Raw genomic sequence first — 27,238 nt, forward strand, 5'->3', positions numbered from 1 at the left:
TTAACAGCGCATTACAGCACTCTATTTACTCAGCAAACAGAGTTTATTTAAAAAGAGTCACCACGAGCTACAGCAAACGGAGCTCATGACTGAAACTACAGCAACATTTCCTGATAAAAACAGGGTGATTTCTCCAGTAAAATGCAGAGAGTGAAGGATAGTTACATAATACAAATTATGTGCATAAAATCAATCCCAGTCATTTTGACGGGGAAATTACCCAATCAGCTCCATTCTGGCCAGCATAGTGGTGTCACTCTAAAGGAAGAAAGTCTTGCATTTCTATAGCGCCTTTCATGACCACCGGCCGTCTCAAAGTGCTTTACAACCAATGAAGTACTTTTAGAGCGTGCAGTCACTATTGTAATGTGGGAAATGCGGCAGCCAATCTGCGCACAGCAAGGTCCTACAAACAGCAATGTGATAATGACCAGATAATCTGTTTTTGTTATGTTGGCTGAGGGATAAATATTGGCCAGGACACCGGGGATAACGTCCCTGCTCTTCTTCGAAATAGCGTCATGGGATCTTTTACGTCCACCTCAGAGAGCAGACAGGGCCTTGGTTTAACGTCTTATCCGAAAGACGGCACCTCCGACAGTGCAGCATTCCCTCAGTACTGCACTGGAGCGTTAGCCTAGCTTTAGATATACACAGCCGCGCTTTAGTCACTAATGCAGCGAGCACATACTGCGGGACCCAACTTTGGGCAGGAAGAGAGGCTTTGGCATCATTCTTTTTTTTTAGATAAGGGGGGGGGGGGGGACCTGGATTTTTTTGGCCTAAATTGTGTAAATTGATGCATCAGGGCCAGAACTAGCAGCTTTAGTTTTTTTTGTTTTTTTTTGGTATTTCTGTTAAATAATTGGATTTATTTTATATAAACCTGCATTTAAAACAGTCTGTGATTTAATTTATTTATGGCCCATAATATCAATGCTCAGTTCTCTCAGGAACTTCCTGCATTTTCCATTGTCTACAGAAAAGGCAATTCTACACGCAAGAGATTCATAAATAGTCTAATTACTTTGTACTTTTCCATTTCCCTAGACAGCACTGTGTGTATCGAGAGGTCCCCGAGCTGTCCGATTAGGGGACTAGTCATCTTTAGAAAACTTTAAATGTAATGAGTACAGGCTGGTGTGTGCTGTTTTTCCTGACCAAATAGCTCAAATATATCTGGTCCATATTAAGCAACTAGCTAAACGGTTATGGTTTCTTTCAAAACTAATAAAATATTTGTATCGGTCTGCTTAAGCCTTCCAGATTCTGGTGCAGTCAAACAGCTGTGTTTGATTGGGTCTTAAAAATTCAGAGAGAGCCAAAGGGGGTACCGACTTAGACCATTAGAATTTTTAGGAATAGGAAAACAGCCATCAAGTCAGTCCCTCTTTAAAGATCAACCACACCTGTCATATTCTCTCAATAATTCCGATTGATGAACCAATGATTTCCCCCCCACCCCCATTGTCCAAGTTTTACTGATGTTCCAAATAAATAGCTTTTTTTTCCAAATACATTTTTTATCCAAATTTATTTTTAAGTACATTTCCTCCGACTATCTACCATTTTTTGCTACTAAAAAAAGGGAGCAGAAAAACACCCCAAAAAAACTTTAAACAATCCTCAAGTGTGAGGGTCGGAGCATCCTAAATTATAATGTAGCTGATGCGCTATCAATAACTCAAAAGACTGAGATTAAGCGAGTAACTAACAGGCTTTTATTAACAAGAGAATGAAGGTGTGCCTCGAGTGGTCGACCGGTCCAGAATACAGAGGGACTGTGGAGCAGTCACCTTTATACCTGGACTCGTGGGAGGAGTCAGCCGAGACATGTACAGGCATGTACACAGTGGAATACAAACAGTAGCTCGACAGTTAACTTACATTTCTGTTCTCAGGTAAACCGTTATACCAGCCTACAAACGTTCTTGCGGAATAGACACCCAGTAGATTCTCCCCAGGAATGCCAAGTATCCGATTAGCTTCAGCTCCATAGGTCTGGGATGACAAAGTTCATTGTAAGCCAGTAACACAATAATGCTTGTCTTTTTATAGTACCACAGATGGTAGAAACATTTCATAACACTTCGTACAATGGATTTCTTCGACAGCACCTCCCAAATTCGCGACCTCGACCGCCTAGAAGGACAAGGGCAGCAGACGCATGGGAACACCACCACCTGCAAGTTCCTCAAGTCACACACCACCCTGGCTTGGAAGCATATCACCGTTCCTTCATCATCACTGGGTCAAAATCCTGGAACTCCCTCCCTAACAGCACCATGGGAGTACCTTCACCACACGGACTGCAGCGGTTCAAGGGGGTGGCTCACCAACACCTTCTTGAGGGCAGTTAGGGATGGGCAATAAATGCTGCCCTTGCCAGTGACGCCCACATCCCATGAATGAATAAAAAAATAACTGAAGTGCAGTGGTTGTCATCTAGAGGAATAAAAGCAAAGGTACACCAAGGATCTAGCTCAGGCCATGAGGGAGAAAACAACGGTCGTCAATTAACACTTTCAATGGAGCTCCTTGGCTCAGAGTGTTGAGGATTAGAATAGCCAAAACATTTCACTTTATACATTTGGAGACTGCCAAATAATCAGCAGGTTAATCATTTCAATTGTTTCTTACCAGTATCAGAGCATGGTATGCCTGTTTCAGCTCCTCTATGCTTAGATCCTTCCCAACAGTAACATTCCCGTAAAATGAGCAGCGGTCATGATGTGCTATCTGGGTGAACGTATTGATGACATTCTGTGGGGTGGAAACATTTGATATCTAAAGGGGTCATTACACAAAAAAAAAAAGATTTCATATAACGTGAGCTAGAGTTAGGTTAGGGTGGCTGATTTGTTTTCTATGTTTGTGCATGTTGGCTTAGACTATGCAAGCACAGAAGTAGGAACGGCAAAAATGTTTAATTGCCACCATATCTACCTCTTCATTAATATCTCAAAAACCCGGTCTTATGTAATGCAGAGGGCACCCCTCCTCCCCTCCCCCCCCCCCCGCCAATCAATCGGGGGCAATTTACTGCACTGTGTATGACAAGTGAATTCTATAAACCTTGAAGTGAAGGGTTTCTAGATTTGTTTTATTACTGACAATGTTATAGGTCAATGTAGACGTCCTCAGACATACAGCCTTGTGGATTACATCTGCAAGGAGCTTCATCAGCTGCAAGCTTTCAGCACAAGACACAACTTCAAGCACTGGACAATATTTCACAGTGGATGATCTGCTGTACCTGTTACTCATTGTAAGTTCAAAAGATACAATGTGCATAGGATATAAACACACTTCTCCTTAAAAAAGGTTTATCCTGCAACATGCCATAAGCAAGACCACGGAACATCCGATACGTATGGAGAGCAGACATATCCAACAATCTACTACAGCCCTCACATGGAGGGATTGTACCTTCCCAAAAATTACAACACCAATAAGAGAACAGCAAGTGTATTCAAGAAACATTAAAATTAAGCTTAATTAAGGACATTGCCACAGTAAAAATGACAAGTTGTGCCAACATCTGCTCTTTGCGACTGTGTTTTTACAGTTAAAAAGTTTAACGGAAGTAGAGACTAACTTAAATTAGATCACCGTCAAATAAATACAAATGGATAGAATCACAGCTGTCAACTTTATTCTATTTGGATGCAGAAACACTTCTCCAATTTATGAAAAATAATTTAGGTTTTGGGCATTTTACATGTCCACTTTTATCTTGTCATTTGATGATCTACATTTAATAGAATATTTGACAATAGGCACTGGTTTGAGTATATACTAATTACAGTTCAATTCTGTAAATGGCTCAGATCTCCCTCCACACCAGCTAAGGTTGGCAGCTGGATTCTGTTCCAACGCTGAGGAGAGACTGGACTAACCTTCACTTCTGGATGGTCAGGAGCAACGCCAAATCTCACAAGGCCAAATGGGACTGGCAGTTTCTCATAGATGTCAACCACAGCCGATTTGTGGTACTGGAACACACAAATAAAACACAGCGAATCAGTTGACATACTGCAAATATCAAGAGTCACTATGTAGGAAAATGACTGGCTATAAATAATGCAGAAAAACAAAGAGTAAACACAATTTTAAATTAAACAGCATCCACCTCTCTACTGCTTATATAAACACAATTCTGATTAAACTAGAAAGCAAAACACTTTTAAAAAGGTATCCAAAGCATGAAGTAAAGACTTAACAGAAATTTCAAAAGTATTTCCTGTTAAGTGTAATTCGATCAAGCTTCAGGGAGGCTTTTTTTGAATATTAAAAGTAACTAACAAGGACTATTAACATCCCTTTGACTCTAACAGGGGAAAGATTCCTCTGTACATTTTGTTTGTGTACAAAACTGTAAGCACATTCTTTATGAACGGGTTTACAATTTTGTTACGCAAACGTAACACAGAGGAATCTTTCCACAATATTATCAGGGAGCTGGTTTGGAGTCACTATACCCAGTGTAAGGGAGCAGAGTTAACATGTACACTTGGAGCCAAAGCACTGGGTTAATAAATACATTTCAGTTCCCCAAAAGTACAAGTCACAGTAACTTCTCCAAACAGTTTCACCCAATGAGGTCATATAATTTTTTTTTTTTTAACAACAGGGAAGAGAGACAATATTAATTAGAATTGTACTTCAATTCATAAAATGGATAATGGAAAGGGGTCCCATTGCCAATAATTCACTTTAATTCTCCGCTTCACTCCCACGCTGATCGCTCTGTCCTCGGCCTCTTACACTGAATCCGATGAAGCTCAACGTAAGCTCGAGGAACAGCACCTCATCTTTCTATTAGGCACTTTACAGCCTTCTGGACTCAACATCGAGTTCAACAATTTCAGACTATAACCCCTGCCCCCATTTTTCAGGCTGTATGATTCTGCCATCCCCATTTGCTGCCTCCTACGCTAGCACAGACTGTTCCTTCAGATCCTCCCCTCCCCCTGCCTCTGCACCTGCTTAATATCCGTTACATCTCCGGCCTTTTCCAGTTCTGAAGAAGGGTCCCAGACCGGAAACGTTAACTCGGTTTCTCTCTCCACGGATGCGGCCTGGCCTGTTGAGTGTTTCCAGCATTTTCTGTTATTTCAGATTTCCAGCATCCGCAGTATTTTGCTATTGTGCCATTGCCAATTTTAATAGTTTGTAAATCTATCCTGATCAAGCCACATTCATTTCAGTTACTCACCACACACTGGACAAAATACAAGCAGGAACAGCCACATTCTCATTTGTCTTGAAAACTATCCTGAACAAAGTACAATTTATTTATTTTTAGAATATTGTCCCCGTCCAATTGTTTATCCTCCTCTTCTCCTAAAGACACTGACACTTGTTGGGTGGGGTACAATTCCACGATTGCCCTCCTGTACCTCTCCGAAGTTTCCGTTCGCTGTGCGTGAGCCGAGACAGCAAATGCCAGCGTGCTAGTTCCCTGGAGCGCTGATCCGGTCCTCCCCCCGACATCCATACACATGAACTTTCCAGCAGGATTCATCAGACTGTAACCAGGAGCTGCAATCCCGGCTCATTTTATTCTCCCTCTTCCCCTGGTTAGGCCTGGGTCACCGAGGCCAATCGTAGCACCTTACTCATTCTTTTTCTTCTTAGGCAGTCCCTTGGAACCGAGGATGACTTGCTTCCACATTAAAAATGAGTTCTCAGGTGACTGATGAGTCCAATGCGGGACCTACAGTCTGTCACAGGTGGGGCAGACGGTGGGTGGGGTGCTTGGGTTGACGTGCGCTCCTTGCCCTGCCTGCGCTTGGCTTCCGCTTGTTCCTGGCGAAGAGACTAGAGGTGTTCGGCGCCTTCCCGGATGCTTCTCCTCCACTTTGTGCAGTCTTGTGCCAGGGATGTTACACTTTTTCAAGGAGGCTTTGCGGGTGTCCTTGAAGCGTTTCCTCTGCCCACCTGGGGCTCTCTTGCCGTGCCGGAGCTCCGAGTAGAGCGCTTGTTTTGGGAGTTTTGTATCGGGCATGCGGACAATGTGACCCGTCGATCGGAGCTGATCAAGCGTGGTCAAAGCCTCAATGTTGGGGATGTCGGCCTGAGCAAGAACACTGATGTTGGTGCGCCTATCCTGCCAATGGATTTGCAGGATCTTGCGGAGGCAGCGTTGGTGGTACCTCTCCAGTGCTTTGAGGTGTCTGCTGTACATGGTCCATGTCTCTGAGGCATACAGCAGGGTGGGCGTCACTGCTGCTCTGTAGACCATGCAGACGACGCTTGACTCTGCGCTCAGTCGGAGGTCAAACTCCAAACCATCGTAAATACCTTCACCGAAGCATACGAGAGCATGGGCCTTACACTAAACATCCGTAAGACAAAGGTCCTCTACCAACCTGCCCCCGCCACACAGTACTGCCCCCCGATTATCAAAATCCACGACAAGGCCTTGGACAACATGGACCACTTTCCATACCTCGGGAGCCTACTGTCAACAAGGGCAGACGTCGATGACGAAGTCCAACACCGCCTTCAGTGTGCCAGTGCAGCCTTCTGTCGCTTGAGGAAGAGTGTTTGAAGACCAGGACCTTAAACCCGGCACTAAGCTAAGCACCTTATTGCCACCCAACTGACATCAGTTAACTCCGCAGATATCGCAGATGAAACCAAGGACCCTTCTGTAGTGTATGTACCTTTAAGGGGAGAACTACTTTTTACAGCTCCTGTATACTGTAGTACCGGCAGTGACCACACCTGTATATAAACCCTGAGTAGGGATCTGTATGTTTAGTTTTAGAGTAACCCTCTGTGGTGATTATTCCTTGTTTAGTAAAAGTATTGTGATTGGTTGTTTGTTAACTGCCTTGGGATATATGTTGTAATCTCATTGGTAGTTGATGTCACATGATGTGTGGTGGCCACCTTAAATTCAGTTCTTTTCCAGCTTTGGTTGGGACTGGATGTGGAAAGATGTGCTGCAGATTTTAAAGTTAATAAAGCCTAGCTTTGGAAGGCAAATCTATTCTTTATCTCAATTTATTAACTTTATGTTAGAATGGAGCGATATCTTCAACCAGGACGATTCAAGGCTGACCCCAATTCTGCTGGAGTGGATGATAAATGGAAACATTGGTATTGTACATTTAAAAACTTTTTGGGCGTGTTGGATCAAGAGTCTCTAAATAAGCTGAATATGCTGATCAACTACATTGCTCCGGATGTATATAAATATATTTTGGACTGTAAAACTTATGAAGTGGCTATTTCTACATTGGAAAAGATTTTTGTTAAACCAAAGAATGAGGTATTTGCACGTCACCTTCTATCTGCCCGTAGGCAGCAGGTGGGAGAATCTTTGGATACTTATTTACAAGCACTTTGGTGCCTTAGTGTTAACTGTAATTATAAGGCCGTGACGGCTGAAGAATATAAGGAAGAATCGGTACGGGGTGCTTTTATTAATGGATTACTGTCTAGATCAATTCGTCAGCGGCTGTTAGAAAATAAGACTTTGGATCTTAAAAGTGCTTTTGAGCAAGCTTCTACATTGGATGTGGCTCAGAGAAGTTCGGATTCTTATGCTCTTTTTAATCGGCCTGCGACTATGGTTTCGGCAGTTTCGGATGAAAAGGAATTATGTGGACTTAATGGGAGTGGTTTACTAGATTCTGAAACAGTTTCTACTTCGGCGGCTGTTGCCTCTAGGATTCAGAAGTGTTATTTTTGTGGGAATATCCGGCACCCTCGTCTGAAGTGTCCTGCTCGGGAGGCTGTGTGTAGTAAATGTGGCAAGAGAGGTCATTATGCACGCGTGTGCAAATCATCAGGTTCAATTACCTCCTCCTCTCCTGGTGTGGGAGGGCCCTCCTCTACCACCTCCTCCTCTGTGATATTCAGCCTTTAGATAGGGCGTTTATTGCATCAATTTCTGCTGCATTTGCTCATGGCCTAAACAAAGCTATAGTTACGGCTCAAGTTAATGGGTTGGAAGTGAAGGCCCTTATAGATACGGGCAGTACTGAGAGTTTTATAAGTCTTCAGTTTGCGAAGGAGAAGCATTTGAAAATTTCGCCCGTTACATATCAGGTGTGTATGGCTCAGACGACCCTTACTTCACAAATAGCTGGTTGTTGCTTTGTGAAAATGATTCTTCTAGGTAATACGTATACTGATATACGCCTATCTGTTTTGCCTAATCTCTGTGCGGATATTTTGATTGGACATGATGTGCTTCAGTTACACGAGTCTCTTAGTCTTTCATTTGGAGGGACTAAGCCACCTTTATCTATTTGTGGATTAACTTCTTTATCCATTTCTCCATTATCACTTTTTTCCAATTTGATGCCGGATTGTAAGCCAATTGCTACCAAGTCAAGAAGATATAGTAGTCAGGATAGAGAATTTATTAATTCTGAAGTTCAACGTCTCTTATTGGAAGGAATCATTGAACCTAGTTGTTCGCCTTGGCGAGCACAGGTAGTGGTCACGACTAACGAGAGACACAAGAAACGAATGGTGATAGACTATTCCCAAACTATTAATAGGTATACTCAATTAGATGCGTACCCTTTGCCTAAGATTGATGAGCTTATCAATAAAGTATCTCAGTATAAGGTTTTTAGCACTATTGACCTAAAAAGAGTGCTTATCATCAGATTCCTATTGTTAAGAAGGATCAACCATATACGGCCTTTGAGGCTGGTGGAAAGCTGTATCAGTTTTGCTGAATACCATTTGGTGTTACTAATGGTGTTGCTTGTTTTCAACGGGCAATGGATGCTTTTATAAGTGATAACTCCCTCTCTGACACCTTTTCATACTTAGATGACATCAGTGTGTGGCAAATCAAGGGTGGAGCATGATTCTAATTTTAAAAGATTCCTTCAAGCTGCGGAAAAAGTTGGTTTAACTTTTAATAAAGAGAAATGTATCTTTTCGACTACTGAGGTAAATCTATTGGGGTATATTATCTCGGGAAACAAGGTTAAACCAGATCCAGAACATCTGCGACCATTGATTGATTTACCTTGTCCTACTAATTCTAAGGCTTTGCAACGAGTTGTTGGACTGTTTTCTTATTATTCTAATTGGATTGCAAATTTTTCACGGAAGATCTGGCCTCTTATTCGGGTTACGACATATGCTCTATCATGGGAGGCCAGGACATGTTTTGAGAATTTTAAAAAGGATATTTTAGGAGCAGTTGTGCATTCTATTGATGAGCAGGTTCCTTTTGTGATCGAGACGGATGCTTCTGATTTTGCAATTGGGGCTACTCTGAACCAAAATGGAAGACCTGTGGCCTTTTTCTCACGTACTTTGAACAATAGTGAAAAAAGACATTCTTCAATAGAGAAAAAGAGGCATACGCAATAGTAGAAGCATTGCGTAAATGGAGACATTATTTATCGGGGCGACATTTCACGTTGGTAACTGATCAAAAATCTGTGTCCTTTATGTTTGATGTTAAACATTTTGGAAAGATCAAAAATGATAAAATAATGAGATGGAGGATTGAGTTGGCATGTTACCATTTTGACATAGTTTATCGTCCGGGGAAGGATAATGTTGCTGCTGATGCACTGTCGAGGGCTTATTGTTCTGTGATTCACGGAGATACGCTTATTAATCTTCACAATGCCTTATGTCATCCTGGGGTTACAAGGATGATACACTTCGTACGCAGTAAGAATTTGCCCTTTTCAGTTGAAGACGTCAAGCGGATGACTTCATCATGTTCTATCTGCGCTCGGTGTAAACCGAATTTCTTTAAGCCTCAACGAGCTCATCTTATAAAGGCTACTTCTCCTTTTGAACGTTTGAGCGTCGATTTTAAGGGGCCTCTTCCTTCAACTACTCAAAACCGATATATTTTTACTGTTGTGGATGAGTTTTCAAGGTTCCCTTTTGCTTTTCCTTGTGCAGATGTATCAGCTGCTACAGTTATCAAATGTCTGACTCAACTTTTTGTCATCTTTGGGATGCCTGCGTATATCCATTCGGATCAGGGAAGTTCTTTTATGTCTTCCCAGTTGAAGGAATACCTTCCGAGTCGGGGAATTTCTACTAGTAGAACTACCCCGTATAATCCCCAGGGTAATGGACAGTGCGAACGATACAATGGGGTGATCTGGAAGGCAGTTATGTTGGCTTTGACATCCCGGAACCTTAAGAATACACAGTGGGAAATGGTACTGCCTGATGCCCTGCATTCCATTAGATCATTGCTTTCAACGGCTACTAATGTGACCTCCCATGAAAGGCTCTTTAACTATCCGCGGAGATCTACTACGGGATATTCGGTACCTTCATGGCTTACTATGCAGGGACCTGTGCTGCTTCGACGCCATGTTAGATTGTCAAAATATGATCCTTTAGTGGAGGAGGTGGAGCTGTTGGAGGCAAATTCCCAATATGCTCATATTCGATTCCAAGATGGGAAAGAAAGTACCGTTTCAATTAAAGACTTGGCTCCTTGTGGTGGCCAGCCCTCTTCTGAGGATATTAACAATAGTCATGATTTAGATAATGTGGATGCTGTTACAGATACTACGAATGTCTCCAATCCGATTGCAGATAATTATACTTCTATTAGTCAGCCCTTGATGGATGTTTATGACCGTCCCAGTTTACCTTCTGATGGGATTTCTAATCCGGAAACCATTGAAAATCGGGATATGGATAGCCTTCCTGCTGAAGATACTTCTGTGCCTTCTGGTGTGGGAGGGCAAGGAATTTCACCAAGGTTAAGAAGGTCGACACGAACAAGATATCCGGTCGACCGATTGAAAATGGACTTTTAAATTGATAGTAATGTTTTAAAATTGTTGAAATATTATATTATATTGTTTTAGTTGAGAGATACTTAATACTTATGTGCAATGTTATTATTTGTTGTTGTCTACTTAGTATTGTGTTATGTAAACAGTTTTACTCTTGTTGTGCATAGTTTTAGTTGTAAATAATTAATTATAAATTGTAAAGGTTATTTAGGTTGGAGTATATTTTAAAAGGAGGGGTGAATGTGGTGATTATTCCTTGTTTAGTAAAAGTATTGTGATTGGTTGTTTGTTAACTGCCTTGGGATATATGTTGTAATCTCATTGGTAGTTGATGTCACATGATGTGTGGTGGCCACCTTAAATTCAGTTCTTTTCCAGCTTTGGTTAGGACTGGATGTGGAAAGATGTGCTGCAGATTTTAAAGTTAATAAAGCCTAGCTTTGGAAGGCAAATCTATTCTTTATCTCACCCTCATCCAGTAAATACCTGTTGATTGTTCCTGCAGTCTCGTGTCTAGTTATTGAAGGACACACTACATCAAAAATACACGGATCTAACAGTGGCGACGAGGCAGATTCGAACCTACCTGCAACTCTGCATTACCTCCCAGGGATTCGCTCCTGGAGAACAGTGGAAGAAAGTTGAGGCCAGAAGCATGGGCGTCGACCACGAGCAACCGCCCAGTCATCCAGCAGAGATTGAGCATCGCAGGGGAGGCTGTTGAGAGCTGGGCTTGGTTCTCCAGTCACGGTGGTCCAGCGAAACGGGCTGGCAACAGGTACGGCGCAGACCCTTCCCGGACAGCGGCGGCTAGAGCCGACCGACGGCACAGAAAAGGCCGAGCAGCGTCGACGGGAGAAGAGAGAGGGTAGAGCGCACAGGACGCAGCCGGTGTTCAGGACCGAGCGGCGTCGACGGGAGAAGAGAGGCGCGAAAGAAAACGCGCAGAGCGCAGCCGGTGTTCAAGGGCCGAGCAGCCACAGCGGAGAAGGAGAGCGCGGGAAACGCCATTTTGAGCCAGTCGAACCACACCCAGGGATGCCGAAGAGTGGCAGTATCACAGCGTTCGACAATGAAGTCGAAGATTGGACGACATATGTCGAACGCATAGAAGTGTACTGCAAGGCAAATGAAGTGCCAGATGAGAGGAAAGCGCTGGTATTGTTGAATTCCATGGGTGCAAAAACATATGGCTTACTGCGAAACCTAGTAACCCGAGAAGCCAGTGGACAAGGATTTTGGAAACATAGAGTCAACCCTACAGAACCACTTGAACCCCACACCGCTGCTGATAGCAGAAAGATTTAAGTTTCACAAAAGGAACCAGCATAAAGACGAAAGTAATGCTGAGTATTTAACGGAACTGCGTAAGCTATCAAAACACTGCCAGTTTGGAGCGGGACTGGCAGATACCTTAAGGGACAAGTTTGTGTGTGGGCTTCAGAGGGAAGGAACCCAGAAACGGCTTTTATCTGAAAAGGACCTTACGCTGGAAAAGGCTTTCAGCATGGCATTATCACACGAAGCCGCCGCACGGGGCACTGCAGATATACAACGGAGACCGCAAGAATATGGCACAAATGAAATGTCATACGGAACAGTGAAGTGTTATCGCTGCGGCAGAACAACACACGACCATAATGATTGCTGGTTTAAGGACAAAGTGTGCTGGTTTAAGGACAAAGTGTGCAGACAGTGTGGAAAAGTAGGACACATAGCAAGTGTCTGCAGGTCGGCAAAGAAAACCAGCAGCAAGAAATCTCCACAGGAGAAGTACAAGAAGGTACATAAGGTGACGGAGAGTAGTTCAGACGAACAGAAAAAAGTGATACAGACTCCGGAAGCAAGGAGCTGGGTTGTCTGAAACTACATAAGGTGATCCAAACGGAGGATCATCAAACTATCTGGGTCACGCTCAAGATAGCTGGAGTCCAAGTGAAAATGGAATTGGACACAGGATCAGCCCTAACAGTCATAAACCGAAGGGACTACAAGCGGCTATTCTCACATATACCCTTGAGAGATACAGAGATTGTCTTGAAGACATACACGGGGCAAAAAGTCTACCCCAAAGGAAAAATAAGGGTGAACGTTGTATATAACGGTAGGGAAACACCAAAAATTGACCTATGTATTGCCAGATGGAGGACCACCACTACTAGGACGTGAATGGATCCGGAAGATACAGCTAGATTGGCATTCCATACAAGCACTGACTGTAGATGCCAAAAAGGATGACGACGCCACACCTGGACGACTGTCAAAAATGCTAACTGACGCACAAGAAGTGTTCCAGGAGGGACTTGGAACACTAAAAGGCATAACAGCGACAATCAAAATAGAGGAAAATGCAAGCCCAAAGTTTTTTTTAAGGCCAGACCGGTGCCTTATGCGATCCGCCCAGCCGTCGAAGCCGAGCTGGAAGGTTTGGAACGTTCAGGAGTACTGTCCAAAGTGGACTGGAGCGAGTGGGCCACACCCATCGTTCCTGTAATGAAGAGGTCGTTGAGTAATACGCCTGGGGAACCAAAGAAAGTTCGCATCTGTGGGGACTTTAAGGTGACAGTGAACCCAGTCCTTCACACGGTACAATATCCGCTTCCGCGGATTGAAGATATTTTCGCCTCGCTATCTGGAGGGAAACACTTCACTAAGGTTGATCTGGCCCAGGCGTACCTGCAAATGGAGGTAGAAGAAGCCTCGAAACAGTACCTCACGATCAACACTCAAAGGTCTCTACCAATACAACCGGCTGGTGTTCGGGGTAGCATCAGCTCCGGCTATTTGGCAAAGGGCAATGGATCAAGTCCTGCAAGGGATTCCAGGGACCCAGTGTTATTTGGACAACATCCTGGTCACGGGCGAAAATGACAGTGCTCACTTTGCCAACCTGGAGCAGGTGCTCACTAGATTGAAGGAATATGGGCTCCGAGCAAATTGCCACAAATGCGAGTTTTTCCAGAAGCAGATCTCGTATTGTGGCCACGTTATTGATGAAGAGGGGTTACATAAGTCCCCTGAAAAGATTGAGGCAGTAGTCAAGGTTCCAGCACCGGAAAATGTGTCACAACTGAGGTCGTTCCTCGGGCTGGTGAACTACTACCATAAGTTCTTGCAGAATTGGTCTACAGTACTACACCCACTGAACACCCTACTGCAAACGGGGGTACCATGGAAGTGGAATGACGAATGTAAACGAGCTTTCCAGAAGTGCAAAGAATTGATCACATCCTACAGAAATGCGACACATGCAGTCACCAACCAGACCCCGGCCATGATGTTCTTTAACCGAAGGTTGAGATCTCGTCTGGATTTGCTCACTCCAAATGTACGAAGAGATGTTGAGAATAAGCAATTCCAGCACATCAATGAGAAGCCGACAAGGAGCTTCAATGTAGGGCAACCAGTCTTGGCCCGCGACTACCGAACAGAGAAATGGCAACCAGGAACGATATGCACACGGCAGGGGCCACTAATGTACACAGTGGATGTTGGGGAGAATATTGAGAGACGCCATGTCGACCAGATCCTAGAGTCACAGGAACGAGTCAACCCCATGTCTCGCGCACCTGGTGATGAACCCGACATACAGGTAGCATCTACCCCAGAAACAGTAGCATCGGAAGCTGATGAACCAACTGACGACAGGGGGCCTCCGCACCAAGAACAAGACACTCAGGAAAGGGGCTATCCAGAAAGGATCAGGAAGCCACCCCAAAGACTGAATTTATAAATGGACTATTTTCAGTTAATGTGCATGTTAAAAGTGTTAATTGTTAAATGAATGTTATGGTACTGTCAATCTAAAAGGGGAGGAATTGTAGTGTATGTACCTTTTAAAAGGGAGAACTACTTTTTACAGCTCCTGTATACTGTAGTACCGGCAGTCTCGTGTCTAGTTATTGAAGGACACACTACATCAAAAATACACAGATCTAACACCTTCTAGTCTGCATGGCCCAGTACCACATTAAGTGGTGCACCAACAACTGAGCCACCGGCACAAGCTTCTGTACAATGTCTTATAACGCAATAAAAATCAGCACACAAATACATAGAACAGGAGGAGGCCGTTCAGCCCCTCAAGCCTGCTCCACCATTCAATTAGATCATGGCTGATCTGTACCTCAACTCCATTTACCCACCTTAGTTCAATATCCCTCAACACCCTTACCTAACAAAAATCTATCAATCTTACTTTTGAGATTTTCAACTGACCCCCTGCCTCAACAACCTTTTGGGGATATGGTGTTGTAACTAGCATGGAACCACATTTCTGTGAAGAAGTCAACGGTAATGTGGTAATTTGGGGAAAACAAAGAAGTTGGATACAATTGTTCAACTTTAATTATTATTTACTTAACCAAGCTGAAAATAGATGCTCGATAGCAGCAGAAATCTTCTGCAGAAAGCTGGTGCACACAAAAGCAGCAATTTATATGCACCACTGGGTTTCCTTTATACAAGATTACCTTGAGCAGGTGCTGTGCAGTGTAGAAACCCGCAGGACCACTGCCGACGATACAAACTTTAAGCTCAGGCTCTGCTAACGAGGAAAACGATCGCACTCCTAAATTGAACACGAGACACACACACATTAGTGCAAGAAGTCGCAGTGAATCCAAGACTGACTTGGACAGCAAGAATTATGGTCCAAGTTGCTCTGTTTAAAAAACATAATTTTCTATACAATTATATGTAATTGTTAATAGCAAAATATGTGCTTTATATTCCTAATGCAAAATTTAATTTAGAAAGGCATCACAGCAGGCAGGATGTCTGACATACATCATTGTACCTTTTATGAATATTTCAGTTCATTGAAACCCACCACCACTGATGTTGCTTGACAATGTGAATTAGAGACTACAGCACTTATCACACCTGATGACTCCAAGTTGAAGCTTTGCATTTTAATCTGCAAGTAGAACAGTATTTCTAGTACACAGCAGCAAAAATTATTGCATAAACATGAAAATTTATCAGAAATCCCCACCCCATACACCAGTTGCATCCAGTGGAATGCCACACTACTTAGAGATAAATTAAAAGACCAGACAGGTTATTGGTAGAAAACACAATGAAATAAAAGAACCTTCAAAGTATTACATAAAGATTTCAGAGTAAACAGCAAAAAATATTCCCATACAAATTACAGACATAGCCCCTCAGTAGAATATTTAAAGAAACTCTACTCATCAGACTCTATACAGACACAGCAACTAGATACACTTCTATAATCCGAATTGGTCCATTCGCAGGGAAGTGACCTCCATGCGCCACTCTCCTGTACAACTGGCACCCGCCTCCCGTAGACTGCTCCGCAAATCAGAATAAAAACAGAAATATGCTGGAAATGCAGCCGGCACATGTAAAGAAAAAAAAGAGCAAGGCAGGCTATGATGTTCTGGTGAGTGGACCCTTCCTTAGGGTACATGTACCACTGCACATGCATCAGTGAGTGAGAAAAGGAGACCGTAATCCAGCAGATAACAAGGTCCATGCAAATGCGGACTGATGCTGCTGGAATTGCTGAATGGGAGTTGGCTTGGTATTGGTTTATATTAGCAAGTGGCTGTCTGCAGTCAATCGCTTATAAATAATTGCTAACTTCTTTCAATTTCCTGGAATGCCTCAGACAAAAATCCCTCATATGAGTTTGTTGTATAGACTAAGTGACAAGAGATTGGTGGCTATTAGTCAACAACACCGTTATCATAGTATCATGCGAGTACCAGGATGTAAACTAGCTGGACCTTGGGTCCTTTTTTCCCCCTCCAGCAATTCTATTGTTCTTAATTGTTTTTTAGTATTGCACCAAGATCAATTTTAGCACCACTAACCCAGATCTTGCAGGCTGAAAGCAGTTGTTTTTTGCGAGCATTGCCTGCAGCCCGGAGGCAGACCTGCAGGGTTCACCAAGGTCTGCCGTCCAAAAAAAGCAAACTGGGATTAAAGAACCACAGTTTGGGGGGGGGGGAAGGGAGTCAAATGTTGCTCCCGGGGTTGTGCGTGCCATGATATCAGAGGGATGGAATGACCCCTGACCTACAGTGTACAGTGCCCGGCCCCCGGACCCTCCGCTCTCGGATCCCAGGCCCCCCGCCACTGGCCCGCGGCACCGCTGTGCACCAAACTAACGCGCGGCTTGTCTCACCGGGAAAGACCTTGCTGCCAGTCGCCCTGCGAGAGATCCGGGCTAGAAGAGCAACGAGCGGCCGAGTGACTCTCATAGTGCCAGCTCTCCTCCGCTCTGCTCCGGGCCCGGCCTCGACAGCTCGCCCATGTCACGCCCCAACGCGAGGTCAAAGAGCAGCCGCTCGGTGACGTCTCCGCGGCGACGCCATGGAAACGGCGAGGAAGTCGGTGCTCTCGCCAATCAGAGTGCGCCGTTCCTGAACCGAGCCCCGCCTCTGCCTGGGTGAATCAGAGCTGTATTTCTATTGGCTATTGGGAAGGGAAGATTATGAATGAGAGATTGTGATTGGTTAGAGCGCTTCTCGAGCAGGTCGAGGACACTCCACTCCCCGCGGCGCCCACCGTTCACGGAAGGCTTCAAGTGTGCCGGCGGACACCGCGTGCTCCATCTCTAGGGCCAGCCGGGCGTGAATATAGCCGCGGAAGAGAGGCAGGGCTGTCCAAGTTTGTTGTCTACTCTTTCTGGTGGGGGTGATTGAACAAATCGACTGTAACTTAAGAAATCATTAAATGAAACTTAACAAATTAAATTAGAATTTTATTGGCTGGGGTGATGATGCACTCCACTCCCCGCGGCGCCCACCGTTCACGGAAGGCTTCAAGTGTGCCGGCGGACACCGCGTGCTCCATCTCCAGGGCCAGCCGGGCGTGAATATAGCCGCAGAAGAGAGGCAGGCAAAGTTTGTTATCTAAGTCTTGGAGCCTGGGTATAGGGGAAGAGAATCATATATAAAGAAAAACAGAAAGAAAGACTTGCATTTATATAGCACCTTTCACGACCACCGGATGTCCCAAAGCGCTTTACAGCCAATGAAGTACCTTTTGAAGTGGAGTCACTGTTGTAATGTGGGAAACGCAGCAGCCAATTTGCGCACAGCAAGCCCCCACAAACAGCAATGTGATAACGACCAGATAATCTGGTTTTGTTATTGATTGAGGGATAAATACTGGCCAGGACACCGGGGATAACTCCCCTGCTCTTCTTCGAAATAGTGCCTAGGATATAAAGCTGATTCGTGTCAACTGCACATGGCTTGAAGTGCAAATACAAACAAACCTTAGTACCCTAGGCCTTATCCACCAATGAGCAGCAATAGCAGCCCTGTCCAGACTCACAAAATTCAAACAGGACAAATCAGCTAGTAAGAAATATTAACAACAACAGGTCAGTTTTCTGGGCATTAAGAGCCTGGTTGCCAGTGCTGGAAAGCCACATGGGACACAGCTTAAATGCCCCTGTACTTGGGTGACTGTTACCAAAATGGGGGTGGGAAATGGCGAGGCTATGGTCAGGACAAATGTGAGGTGTACAGAGAGAGGGAGGATTAACCACTACTCAGTTGCTTTAGACCCTCGTTCCGGCCAATAAATTACTCTCAACAAATAGAAGCTAAAAGGGTCTAGAACTCGAGGGTATCGTCTCAGGATAAGGGGTCGGCCATTTGGGACTGTTGTGATGAGAAATTTCTTCACTCAGAGGGTTGTGAATCTTTGGAATTCTCCACCCCAAAGGGCTGTGGATGCTGAGTCGTTGAGTATATTCAAGGCTGAGATAGATTTTTGGACTCTTGGGGGAACCAAGGGATTTGGGGATCGGGCGGGAAAGTGGAGTTGAGGTTGGATATCAGTCATGATCTTATTGAATGGCTCAAGGGGCCGTATGGCCTACTCCTGCTCCTAATTCTTATGTTCATAGAAACAAATTATTCTCCACCTATATGTGTTGCTCCCACTCAAATCCACCTGACTTTCCTCAGCACCAGCAGCAGTGGCCCTGGGAATCTGACAGAAAACAATAGAAAAAGGCCTGAGATCCTACATTGAATCTGCTTACAATTGACCAGTGAGGTTCAAGTGAGCAGCATTATCCCAACTTTCTAACAGCGCTCTCTTCCAATGATAAGTACAAATGAGGGAGGCCATTCAGCCCATTGTTCTAGGAATACCTACATTGTCACAATTACAATAACAACAACTTGCACCTTTAAACCCAAGGTGTTTCACAGGAGCGATTATTAAACAAAGTTTGACACCGAGCAACATAAGGTGATATTGGGTTAGGTGGCCATAAGCTTGGTCAAAGAAGTAGGTTTTAAGGAGCGCCTTAAAGGGGAAGAGAGAGGTATAGGGGGGGAATTCCAGTACTTGCAATTATGCAACACATTTAATGTAGATAAACATCCCATTCTGCACAGAGGACACTGAGCCAACAAAGGGGATATTAGGTGGGGTGACCAAAAGCTTGGTCAAAGAGCTGGGAGTTAAGGAGGTTATCAAAAAGACTAATGGAATGTTGGCCTTTATCTCAAAGGGATTGGAATTCAAAAGTGTGGAAGTCATGCTTCAGTTGTACAGAGTCTTGGTCAGACCCCATCTGGAGTACTGCATTCAGTTTTGGGCACTGAACTTCAGGAAAGATATATTGACCCTGGGGGGTATAACACAGATTCACCAGAATTATACCATTATGAGGACACGTTGAATAAACTTGGCTTGTATTCCCTTCCGTTTGTACGGTTGAGGGGTGATTTGATTGAGGTATTAAAAATGATTAAGGGATTCGATAGGCTCGATACAGAGAAACTATTTCCTTTGGTTGAGGAAATCCAAAACGAGAGGGCATACTCTTAAGATTAGAGCTAGGCCATTTAGGAGTGAAATCAGTGATGCGCTATCAATTACTCATAAAAGACTGAGAGTTAGAAGAGTAACCAAAGGCTTTTATTAACAAAAGAATGGAGGTCTGCCTCGAGTGGTCGACCGGTCCAGGATACAAAGGGCTGGGGAGCAGTCACCTTTATACTAGGACCTGTGGGAGGAGTCAGCCGAGGCATGTCCAGGCATGTACACAGTGGAATACAAACAGGACAAACAGGAATACAAACAGTGGTTTACCACAATCAGGAAGCACTTTTTCACTCAAAGGGTAATGAAAATCTGCAACTCGCTCCCCCAAAAGGTTGTGGATGCTGGGGGTCAATTTAAATTTTCAAGACTGAGATCGATAGATTTTTGATAAGTAAGGGTATCAAGGGATATGGGTCAAAGGCAGGTAAATGGGGTTGAGGTACAGATCAGCCGTGATCTAATTGAATGGCGGAACAGGCTCAAGGGGCTGAATGGCCTAATCCTATTCTTATGTTTCTATGTATTAAAGGAATAGTGGGAGGTGGCGATGGAGGGGTTTAGGGAGGAAATTCCAGAGCATGGGGCCTTGACGGCTGAAAGAGCAGCCACCAATAGTGGGGTGAAGGGAGAGGAGAATTAAAGAATAGGCCAGAAAATTCTGGCAGGGGGTGACGCTGTAGGACTGGAGGAGATTACAAAGATAAGTAGTGGTGAGGCCATGAAGGGATTTAGGTACAAGGATGAGAATTTTAAATTTATGGGATCAGGAGCTAATGTAGGCCAGCAAGCACAGGGATATAGGGTTAGCAGGACTTGGTGTGGGATAGGATATGGGCAGCAGAGTTGTAGATGACCTGACATTTACGGAGAGTTAAAGGTGGGAGGCTAGCCAGGAGGGCATTGGAATAGTCAAGCCTGGAGGTGACAAAGGCATGGATGAGGGTTTCAAATGCAGATCTGCTGAGGTAGAACTTGAGGCCAGCAATTTTATGGAGATGAAAGTAGGCAGTCATTGTGATGGAGAGGGATTTGGGGTTGGAAGCTCAGCTTGGGGTCAAATAGGACGCTGAGGGTGCAAACAGTTTGGTTCAACCTGAGACCATGGCCATGGAGGGGAATGAAATCGATGGCTGGGGCACAGAGTTTTTAGTAGGAGCCAAAAATAATTGATCCAATGTTTAACTGGAGGAAATCACAGCAACAAACTGCCTCTTGAATGACTGCAGAGTTTTTGCTTCCACCAAACCTTTCAGGCATTAGTCTCTCTGTATGAAGAAGTGATTCTTGACATCAGTCCTGACTTGCCTTTTACCAGTTTGCAATGTGGTTTAACGTGATGGGATGGTAGGCATTGTTTGTATAACTGAGTGGCTTCCTAGACCATTTCACAGGGCAATAAGAGTCAACCATGTGGTGTGGGACAAGAGTCACATGTAGGCCAGACCATCAATGAACCAATTGGGTTTTTGCTACAATCTGGCAGCTTTTGCTGGTCATATTACTCTAATCCCAGCCAGCAAATAATTAGATCTATTGAATTAAATGTCACAACTTGCCATGGTGGGATTTGAACTCATAGGGGGTGATTTTGCCAATGGGGAGCTTTTGGAGGCGGGACTCCCACTTGTCGGGTTTCAGTCCCGCCTCCATCAACTTCTGGCCAACCCACGCTATTTTCCCTTGATTGACCTTGTTAGGCCCGCCCAACGGGCTTAGCAGGCCAATTAAGGGAAAGCTGGTTGCAGAGAACGTCAGCATATGACGTTTCATTTGTCAAAAATTTTTGACAGATGAATTGTCATCATTTGACAGCTCTGTGAAGCTGTCAAACAGTGACATTCTCTGTAGTTTGATGAAGTCTTGAATTCAAGACCTCATCAAACCTCTTTCTTTTGCAGAAATTAGATGGTTGTTGCATTGGAGAATGCAATGGCCATCTGTCATCTCTACCGCGGAGGTGCGAGACTCTCCGCATACCCACCGATTGATGAAGCCTGCAGGAAGAAACAAAGGTAAGTACACTTTTTCTAACACTTTGCACTTACCTCACATACTCACCTCTCCACACTTGCACCCACCACTTACCTTCACAGCACACTTTTGCACCCCTCCGACCCCCGCAGACCCACTACTCGCCTCAGTGACCCTGGCGGGGTTTGGAGCCTTCGGGAAGCCCGCACTTGTGTGGGCAAAATGGTGATAGGCCTATTTTCTGCCTGTTAACTACCTGTTAACAGGCAGTTAAGTGGCTGTAATCCCTTCCCGCCTCCAAGGAGATGGGACCCGACGCGGGACGGCTACCCGCCTCCTGGGAAGATGGCACGGATTCGGGTTGGGCACCCGCCCCCAAATTCTGCCATTTTCCCGGCAGTCCCGCCTCCATACCCGCCTCCCCAGGGCTGGCAAGATCGTGCCCTTAATCTCTGGGGTTCTTGTCCAGTACAATAACCACTACACTGAAAGGAAGTGTATGAGAAAGGATCATAAGGTCTCCTTTTAGAGTTAAAGCTTCTATAACCTTTCTTTAGAGACCAGTTAGCTTAACATTTGTAGTAGGTAAAATTTTGGAATATTGAATTAAAGATGAAATTACTAAATATTTAGATGAAAAGTTAATAATTTGAAGCAGCCAACATGGACTGGTTGGGTGGAACGGCCTGTTTCTGTGTCGCTTCTATGTAACGCAGACCTCTGAGATTAAGGATCAGCCTTGTCGTCCTCGTCTGCACCACAGGGCTTCGGTGGTTACAGTTCCACTTGGTGCCTGGCAGAAGCAAAGGAAGAAAATGCAATGATTGCTCATAAGACCCAAGTTGACTGCTGCCAAAATATAGTCAATCAAGTGCTTTATATTTCTAACTGCAAGAGAGCCAGACATTTACCGTTAGCAGCAGTTTATAAGTGTAAAAAGTCCTTCGGACACCAGATGACAAATCAGATTATCCAGGACAAAGCAGCCCGCTTGATTGGCACCCCATCCACCACCTTAAACATTCACTCCCTCCACCACCGGCATACCGTGGCTGCAGTGTGTACCATCTGCAAGATGCACTGCAGCAACTCGCCAAGGCTTCTTCGGCAGCACCTCCCAAACTCGCGACTTCTTCCACCTAGAAGGACAAGGGCAGCAGATGCATGGGAACACCACCACCTCCAAGTTCCCCTCCAAGTCACACACCATCCTGACTTAGAAGTATATCGCCGTTCCTTCATCGTCGCTGGGTCAAAATCCTAGAACTCCCTCCCTAACAGCACTGTGGGAGTATGTAAGCATCAGCGCAGGCCCCAAGGATTTTTTGTATCGGACATTTTGTATGATTGTTACTGCTGATTGACCAGCAGCCTGTTTGGAGAAGATAGGAGGGACCCAGGTGTTCGTGATAGACAGGAGATTCCAGCCAGGCCTACAAACTGATTACGGGAGAATGTCTGAGCAGACAGAGTTCTCTGGGAAACATGGGCCCGGGTAGGTGACTCATACAGTGACAGGCAGAAGATGGAGGGCCATTGTAAATTAATGGAAAACCACTTAACCCAGGATCGGGTGAGAAGTGCGGCCCATCATCTGCCATTAACACCAGCACCTAGATGAGATAGCCCCGAAAGGCGGGAAACCAGACAAAGAAGGGTGATTAAAAAGACATCACTGCAATACACAGACCTTAATGAACTTTTAGGGTATAAGAGAAGGCAGCTTTGGCCATTCTCGCTCGCTCTCGCTTGCTCTCGCCTTTGCATACCCTCATCTCTGAACCAAGAACCGAGCACTCCGTCCGAGATGGAGAGAAGAAACCACCACGAGCGACAAGAGCCTCGCCTTGCTCTTCGACTGTAGGAACGAACCTCAAAACTGGGACTTGGATACTGCATCGGCGATACGGAATCAGGAGACATGTTCTACACAGGGAAACAGCGAGCAAGAAAATGGACTGTCGGGGTGAGCATTGTCCAAGCCCACGCATCCTTAAGACCACTTGTGAGGGGGTGTTGTGTGTCCCAACCAATCCAGAGGGGCTTAGTGGGGAGGTTCTGTGTGTATTATATAGTGTATGTTCCGGGGTTTGTGGGACAAGTCCTTGTTATACTCTGTATAGCAACACAGTGTGATTTTAGGAATCTTAATTTGAGACAGGGGCTTGTTCGACGGGCCAAGTTGTATTGTTGTGCTGTTTGTTTTACGCCACCAGGCATTTTACGTACTGGAGGCGGGTGTGTGTGTTAACCTTATTAAACACCGTACGGTTAAGTCCGAAAAGCTTGTCTGTGTCCCAGTCCTGTTCACCGTAATTCCTGTCATCTAGAACTAAGTAGGAGAGGTGATTCGAACCACCAAGGCAAACCACCTACAAGTATCTTCACACGGACTGCAGTGGTTCAAGAAGGCGGTTCACCACCACCTTCTCAAGGGCAATTAGGGATGGGCAATAAAGGCTGGCCTTGCCAGCGACACCCCTATCCCATAAAAATGTTTTTAAAAATATGTTTTTTAAATGAGTCTATAATCAGAGGGAGGTGGCAGTGGGTGGGGATGATCGTTGCCCTTGAACAGAAAGAGATGCTCAGACCCACCCACAACAAATACACTGCATGGCAAAAGGGCAGAGTGTCAAAATAAAGCAGTGCATTAGAGTGAAAGAGATCATTTTATTTTAAATAATAAAACAGTAATTCCTTCACATAGAACATGTGCTTACAGACATTGAAATACTAATTATAAAGGGCGGGAAGGATTGACGGTTAGAGACAATATAAGCAGCCAAAAAATGCATCACAGCTTTAACAGACCGAAGAGGCAACAAGAAAGACTGTCAAAGCATTGTCCTGTTTCCATAAATACTGCTGTATTTGGTTATGCTCCATTTGTTACATTTAATTAGAAATAAAAATCTCTGTCACTTTAGCCTGTGGAAAGCTCTGGTCTGCACTTGATATCCCATCAAGTTAAAGAGAGTGGTATCATAGCATGAGACCACAGCTAATCCAGTATGTAAATTACTGCAAATGAGGTAACTTAATTCTACAGGTCAAGCAACTCTGCAAGAGCAGATTGCTGAAAAGGACAGCTATCGAATTGTAGGGGGCTAGATCCATTTACGGGAACTGCTATAAAAACAGTTGAGAGAAAAACAGTTTAATTGAAGAAAGATCTCAAAATTATAACAAGCAGATGCATTTACTGAGGCGGATCAAATATTGAAACCATTACCATTATATAGTCACTATTGTGGTGATTAACCAGATACATAAACAAGACGAAGGTTGCTTTTGAACACAAGGGAACATGTCACGCTATTTCAGTTTAAATTTTGTGAATTTTATTTTCTAGTTTTCAAGCATGAAAAAAATAGAGATATTAGAAGGTGTAAAAATAAGTGTTAATTTTTTCTAGTCGTATGTCATTTCTCCTCCCTCATTAAATCATTCCATGGGTTCGAAAGTATTGTGTCAATAAATAATGAAATTCAAAGGTTAAACCATTTTCGTGTATATAAAGTTTAACTAGTTAAGACAGGTTACAACAACAACTTGCATTTATATAGCGCCTTTAACATAGGAAAATGTACCAAGGCGCTTCACAGGAGCGTAATCAGACAAAAAATTGACACTGAGAAAAATAAGGAGATATTAGGAGGGGTGACTAAAAGCTTGGTCAAAGAGGTAGGCTTTAAGGAGGGTCTTAAAGGAGGAGAAAGAGGTGGAGAGGCAGAAATCAGATCGACCATGATCTAATTGAATGGCGGAACAGGCGCGAGGAGCTGAATGGCCTACTCCTATCTTCCTATAAAGGTTTAGGGAGGATATTCCAGAGCTTAGGACCTAGACAGCTGAAGGTACGGCTGTCAACGGCGGGGTGAAGGGAGTTGTGGATGTGTAAGAGTTGGTGGACTGGGAACCAATGTGGGTCAGACAAAGATGATAGCATACAGAGGAGGCTTGTAGCAACTGTGGAAAGACACTATGCTGTGTAACTATAGAGTGTACACTGAATAAGTATAGAGATTATTAAGTAAGTATAGATACAGTAATTTGTGACTGTGGTTAATGTGTACTAAACATAGCTGCTACTGTAGATACACTGAGTAAATAGACACTGGCAGGTTGAACCATCTGTCTTGTAAGAGGAAGGGAAATGGAGGGTGGGGCTGCAACAGCCAGACATCAAATTTGCAGTTAGTAGTCCTAATTGCTGAAGGGTGGGTGTTGCAGCGGGCGAGACACTTTTCTTCACCTCTGGGAACCTCCAACCCGACCTGTACTGAAAGCCTCCTTTGTCAGTTTGGGTCCGATGTAAAACGCGTCTGTGTAACCTCTATTCATTTCTTGGTGGGTGCCTCTCCACACCACAATACTACTCCTAGTTTGATAATCTCATAGTCTAAAAGAGTTCAAAGTTAGAAGCTGGGAAAAATGGTCATATTCTGTGCCTATTGCTACAGGTACAGGTGTATTGCAATTCTGAAAATCAAGCATGTCTATCTTAATTGAGAAATCCAGTGAAGGGAAAAGGCCTATAGTGTAGAACGTTACCAATGCTGGAAGGAGTAACAGACCAGACAAGGTGCCTCAGAAAGAAGTGACAAGCTTGGGTTGTGAAACATAGAAACATAAAAACATAAAAACATGGAAGATAGGAGCAGGAGTAGGCCATTCGGCCCCTCGAGCCTGCTCCGCCATTCAATGTGATCATGGCTGATCATCCAATTTCAGTACCCGGTCCCTGCTTTCTCCCCATATCCCTTGATCCCTTTAGCCTTAAGAAATATATCCAACTCCTTCTTGAATATATTTAATGAATTGGCCTCTACTGCCTTCTGTGGTAGAGAATTCCACAGGTTCACCACTCTCTGGGTGAAGAAATTCCTCCTCATTTCTGTCCTAAATGGCATACCCTTTATCCTTAGACTGTGACCCCTGGTTCTGGACTCCCCGACCATTGGGAACATCCTTCCTGCATCTAGTCTGTCCAGTCCTGTCAGAATTTTATAAGTTTCAATGAGATCCCCTCTCATTCTTCTAAACTCCAGCGAGTACAAGCCCAATCGACCCAATCTCTCCTCATATGTCATACCTGCCATCCCAGGTATCAACCTGGTGAATCTTCGCTGAACTCCTTCCATGGCAAGAACATCCTTCCTCAGATAAGGCGACCAAAACTGCACACAATACTCAAGATGTGGTCTCACCAAGGCCCTGTACAACTGCAGCAAGACATCCTTGTTCCTGTACTCAAAGCCTCTCGCTACGAAGGCCAACATACCATTTGCCTTCTTAACCGCCTGCTGCACCTGCATGCTTACCTTCAGCGACTGGTGCACAAGGACACCCAGGTCTTGTTGCACTTCCCCTTTGCCCAATCTATTGCCATTCAGATAATAATCTGCCTTCCTGTTTTTGCTACCAAAGTGGATAACCTTGTGATGAAATATTCCATTCATCACTGCCTGTGACTGTGGTTGGTTTCAGGTTTCAGTTCCCTTACCTCAGTTCCATCTCCTCACCATTGTATTGTATATTGTAATGTATTGTGTGTAGGGCTCCGCCCATACCTGGCCCCTATGTAAGCAAGCTCAGTCTGGCCTCATATCCAGTACTGCAGACCTCCAGATGGAAGATACCTCTCTCCACTGCGTGTTACCTTCTAAGCTAATAAA

The 27,238-nt window shown here is 44.4% G+C and overlaps 1 protein-coding gene across 1 annotated transcript in view; it reads right to left on the reverse strand.

Annotated features, from left to right (window-relative positions):
* fdxr (ferredoxin reductase) overlaps positions 1-17,073 on the reverse strand; it is a 37,292-nt gene extending 20,219 nt beyond the window's left edge. Inside the window, exons 1-5 of the mRNA XM_085963331.1 lie at positions 16,918-17,073; positions 15,233-15,330; positions 3,900-3,995; positions 2,641-2,763; positions 1,888-2,001 (exon numbers count right to left, since the gene is read on the reverse strand). Coding sequence (XP_085819457.1) covers positions 1,888-2,001; positions 2,641-2,763; positions 3,900-3,995; positions 15,233-15,330; positions 16,918-16,993 — 507 coding nt within the window. The 5' untranslated portion in view covers positions 16,994-17,073. The remainder of the gene's footprint in view (positions 1-1,887; positions 2,002-2,640; positions 2,764-3,899; positions 3,996-15,232; positions 15,331-16,917) is intronic.
* Positions 17,074-27,238: the final 10,165 nt, after the last annotated feature.

This window comes from Somniosus microcephalus, chromosome 21, assembly GCF_052327205.1.
Source record: "Somniosus microcephalus isolate GS21.2 chromosome 21, FLI_Smic_1.0, whole genome shotgun sequence".
Lineage (NCBI taxonomy): Eukaryota > Metazoa > Chordata > Chondrichthyes > Squaliformes > Somniosidae > Somniosus > Somniosus microcephalus.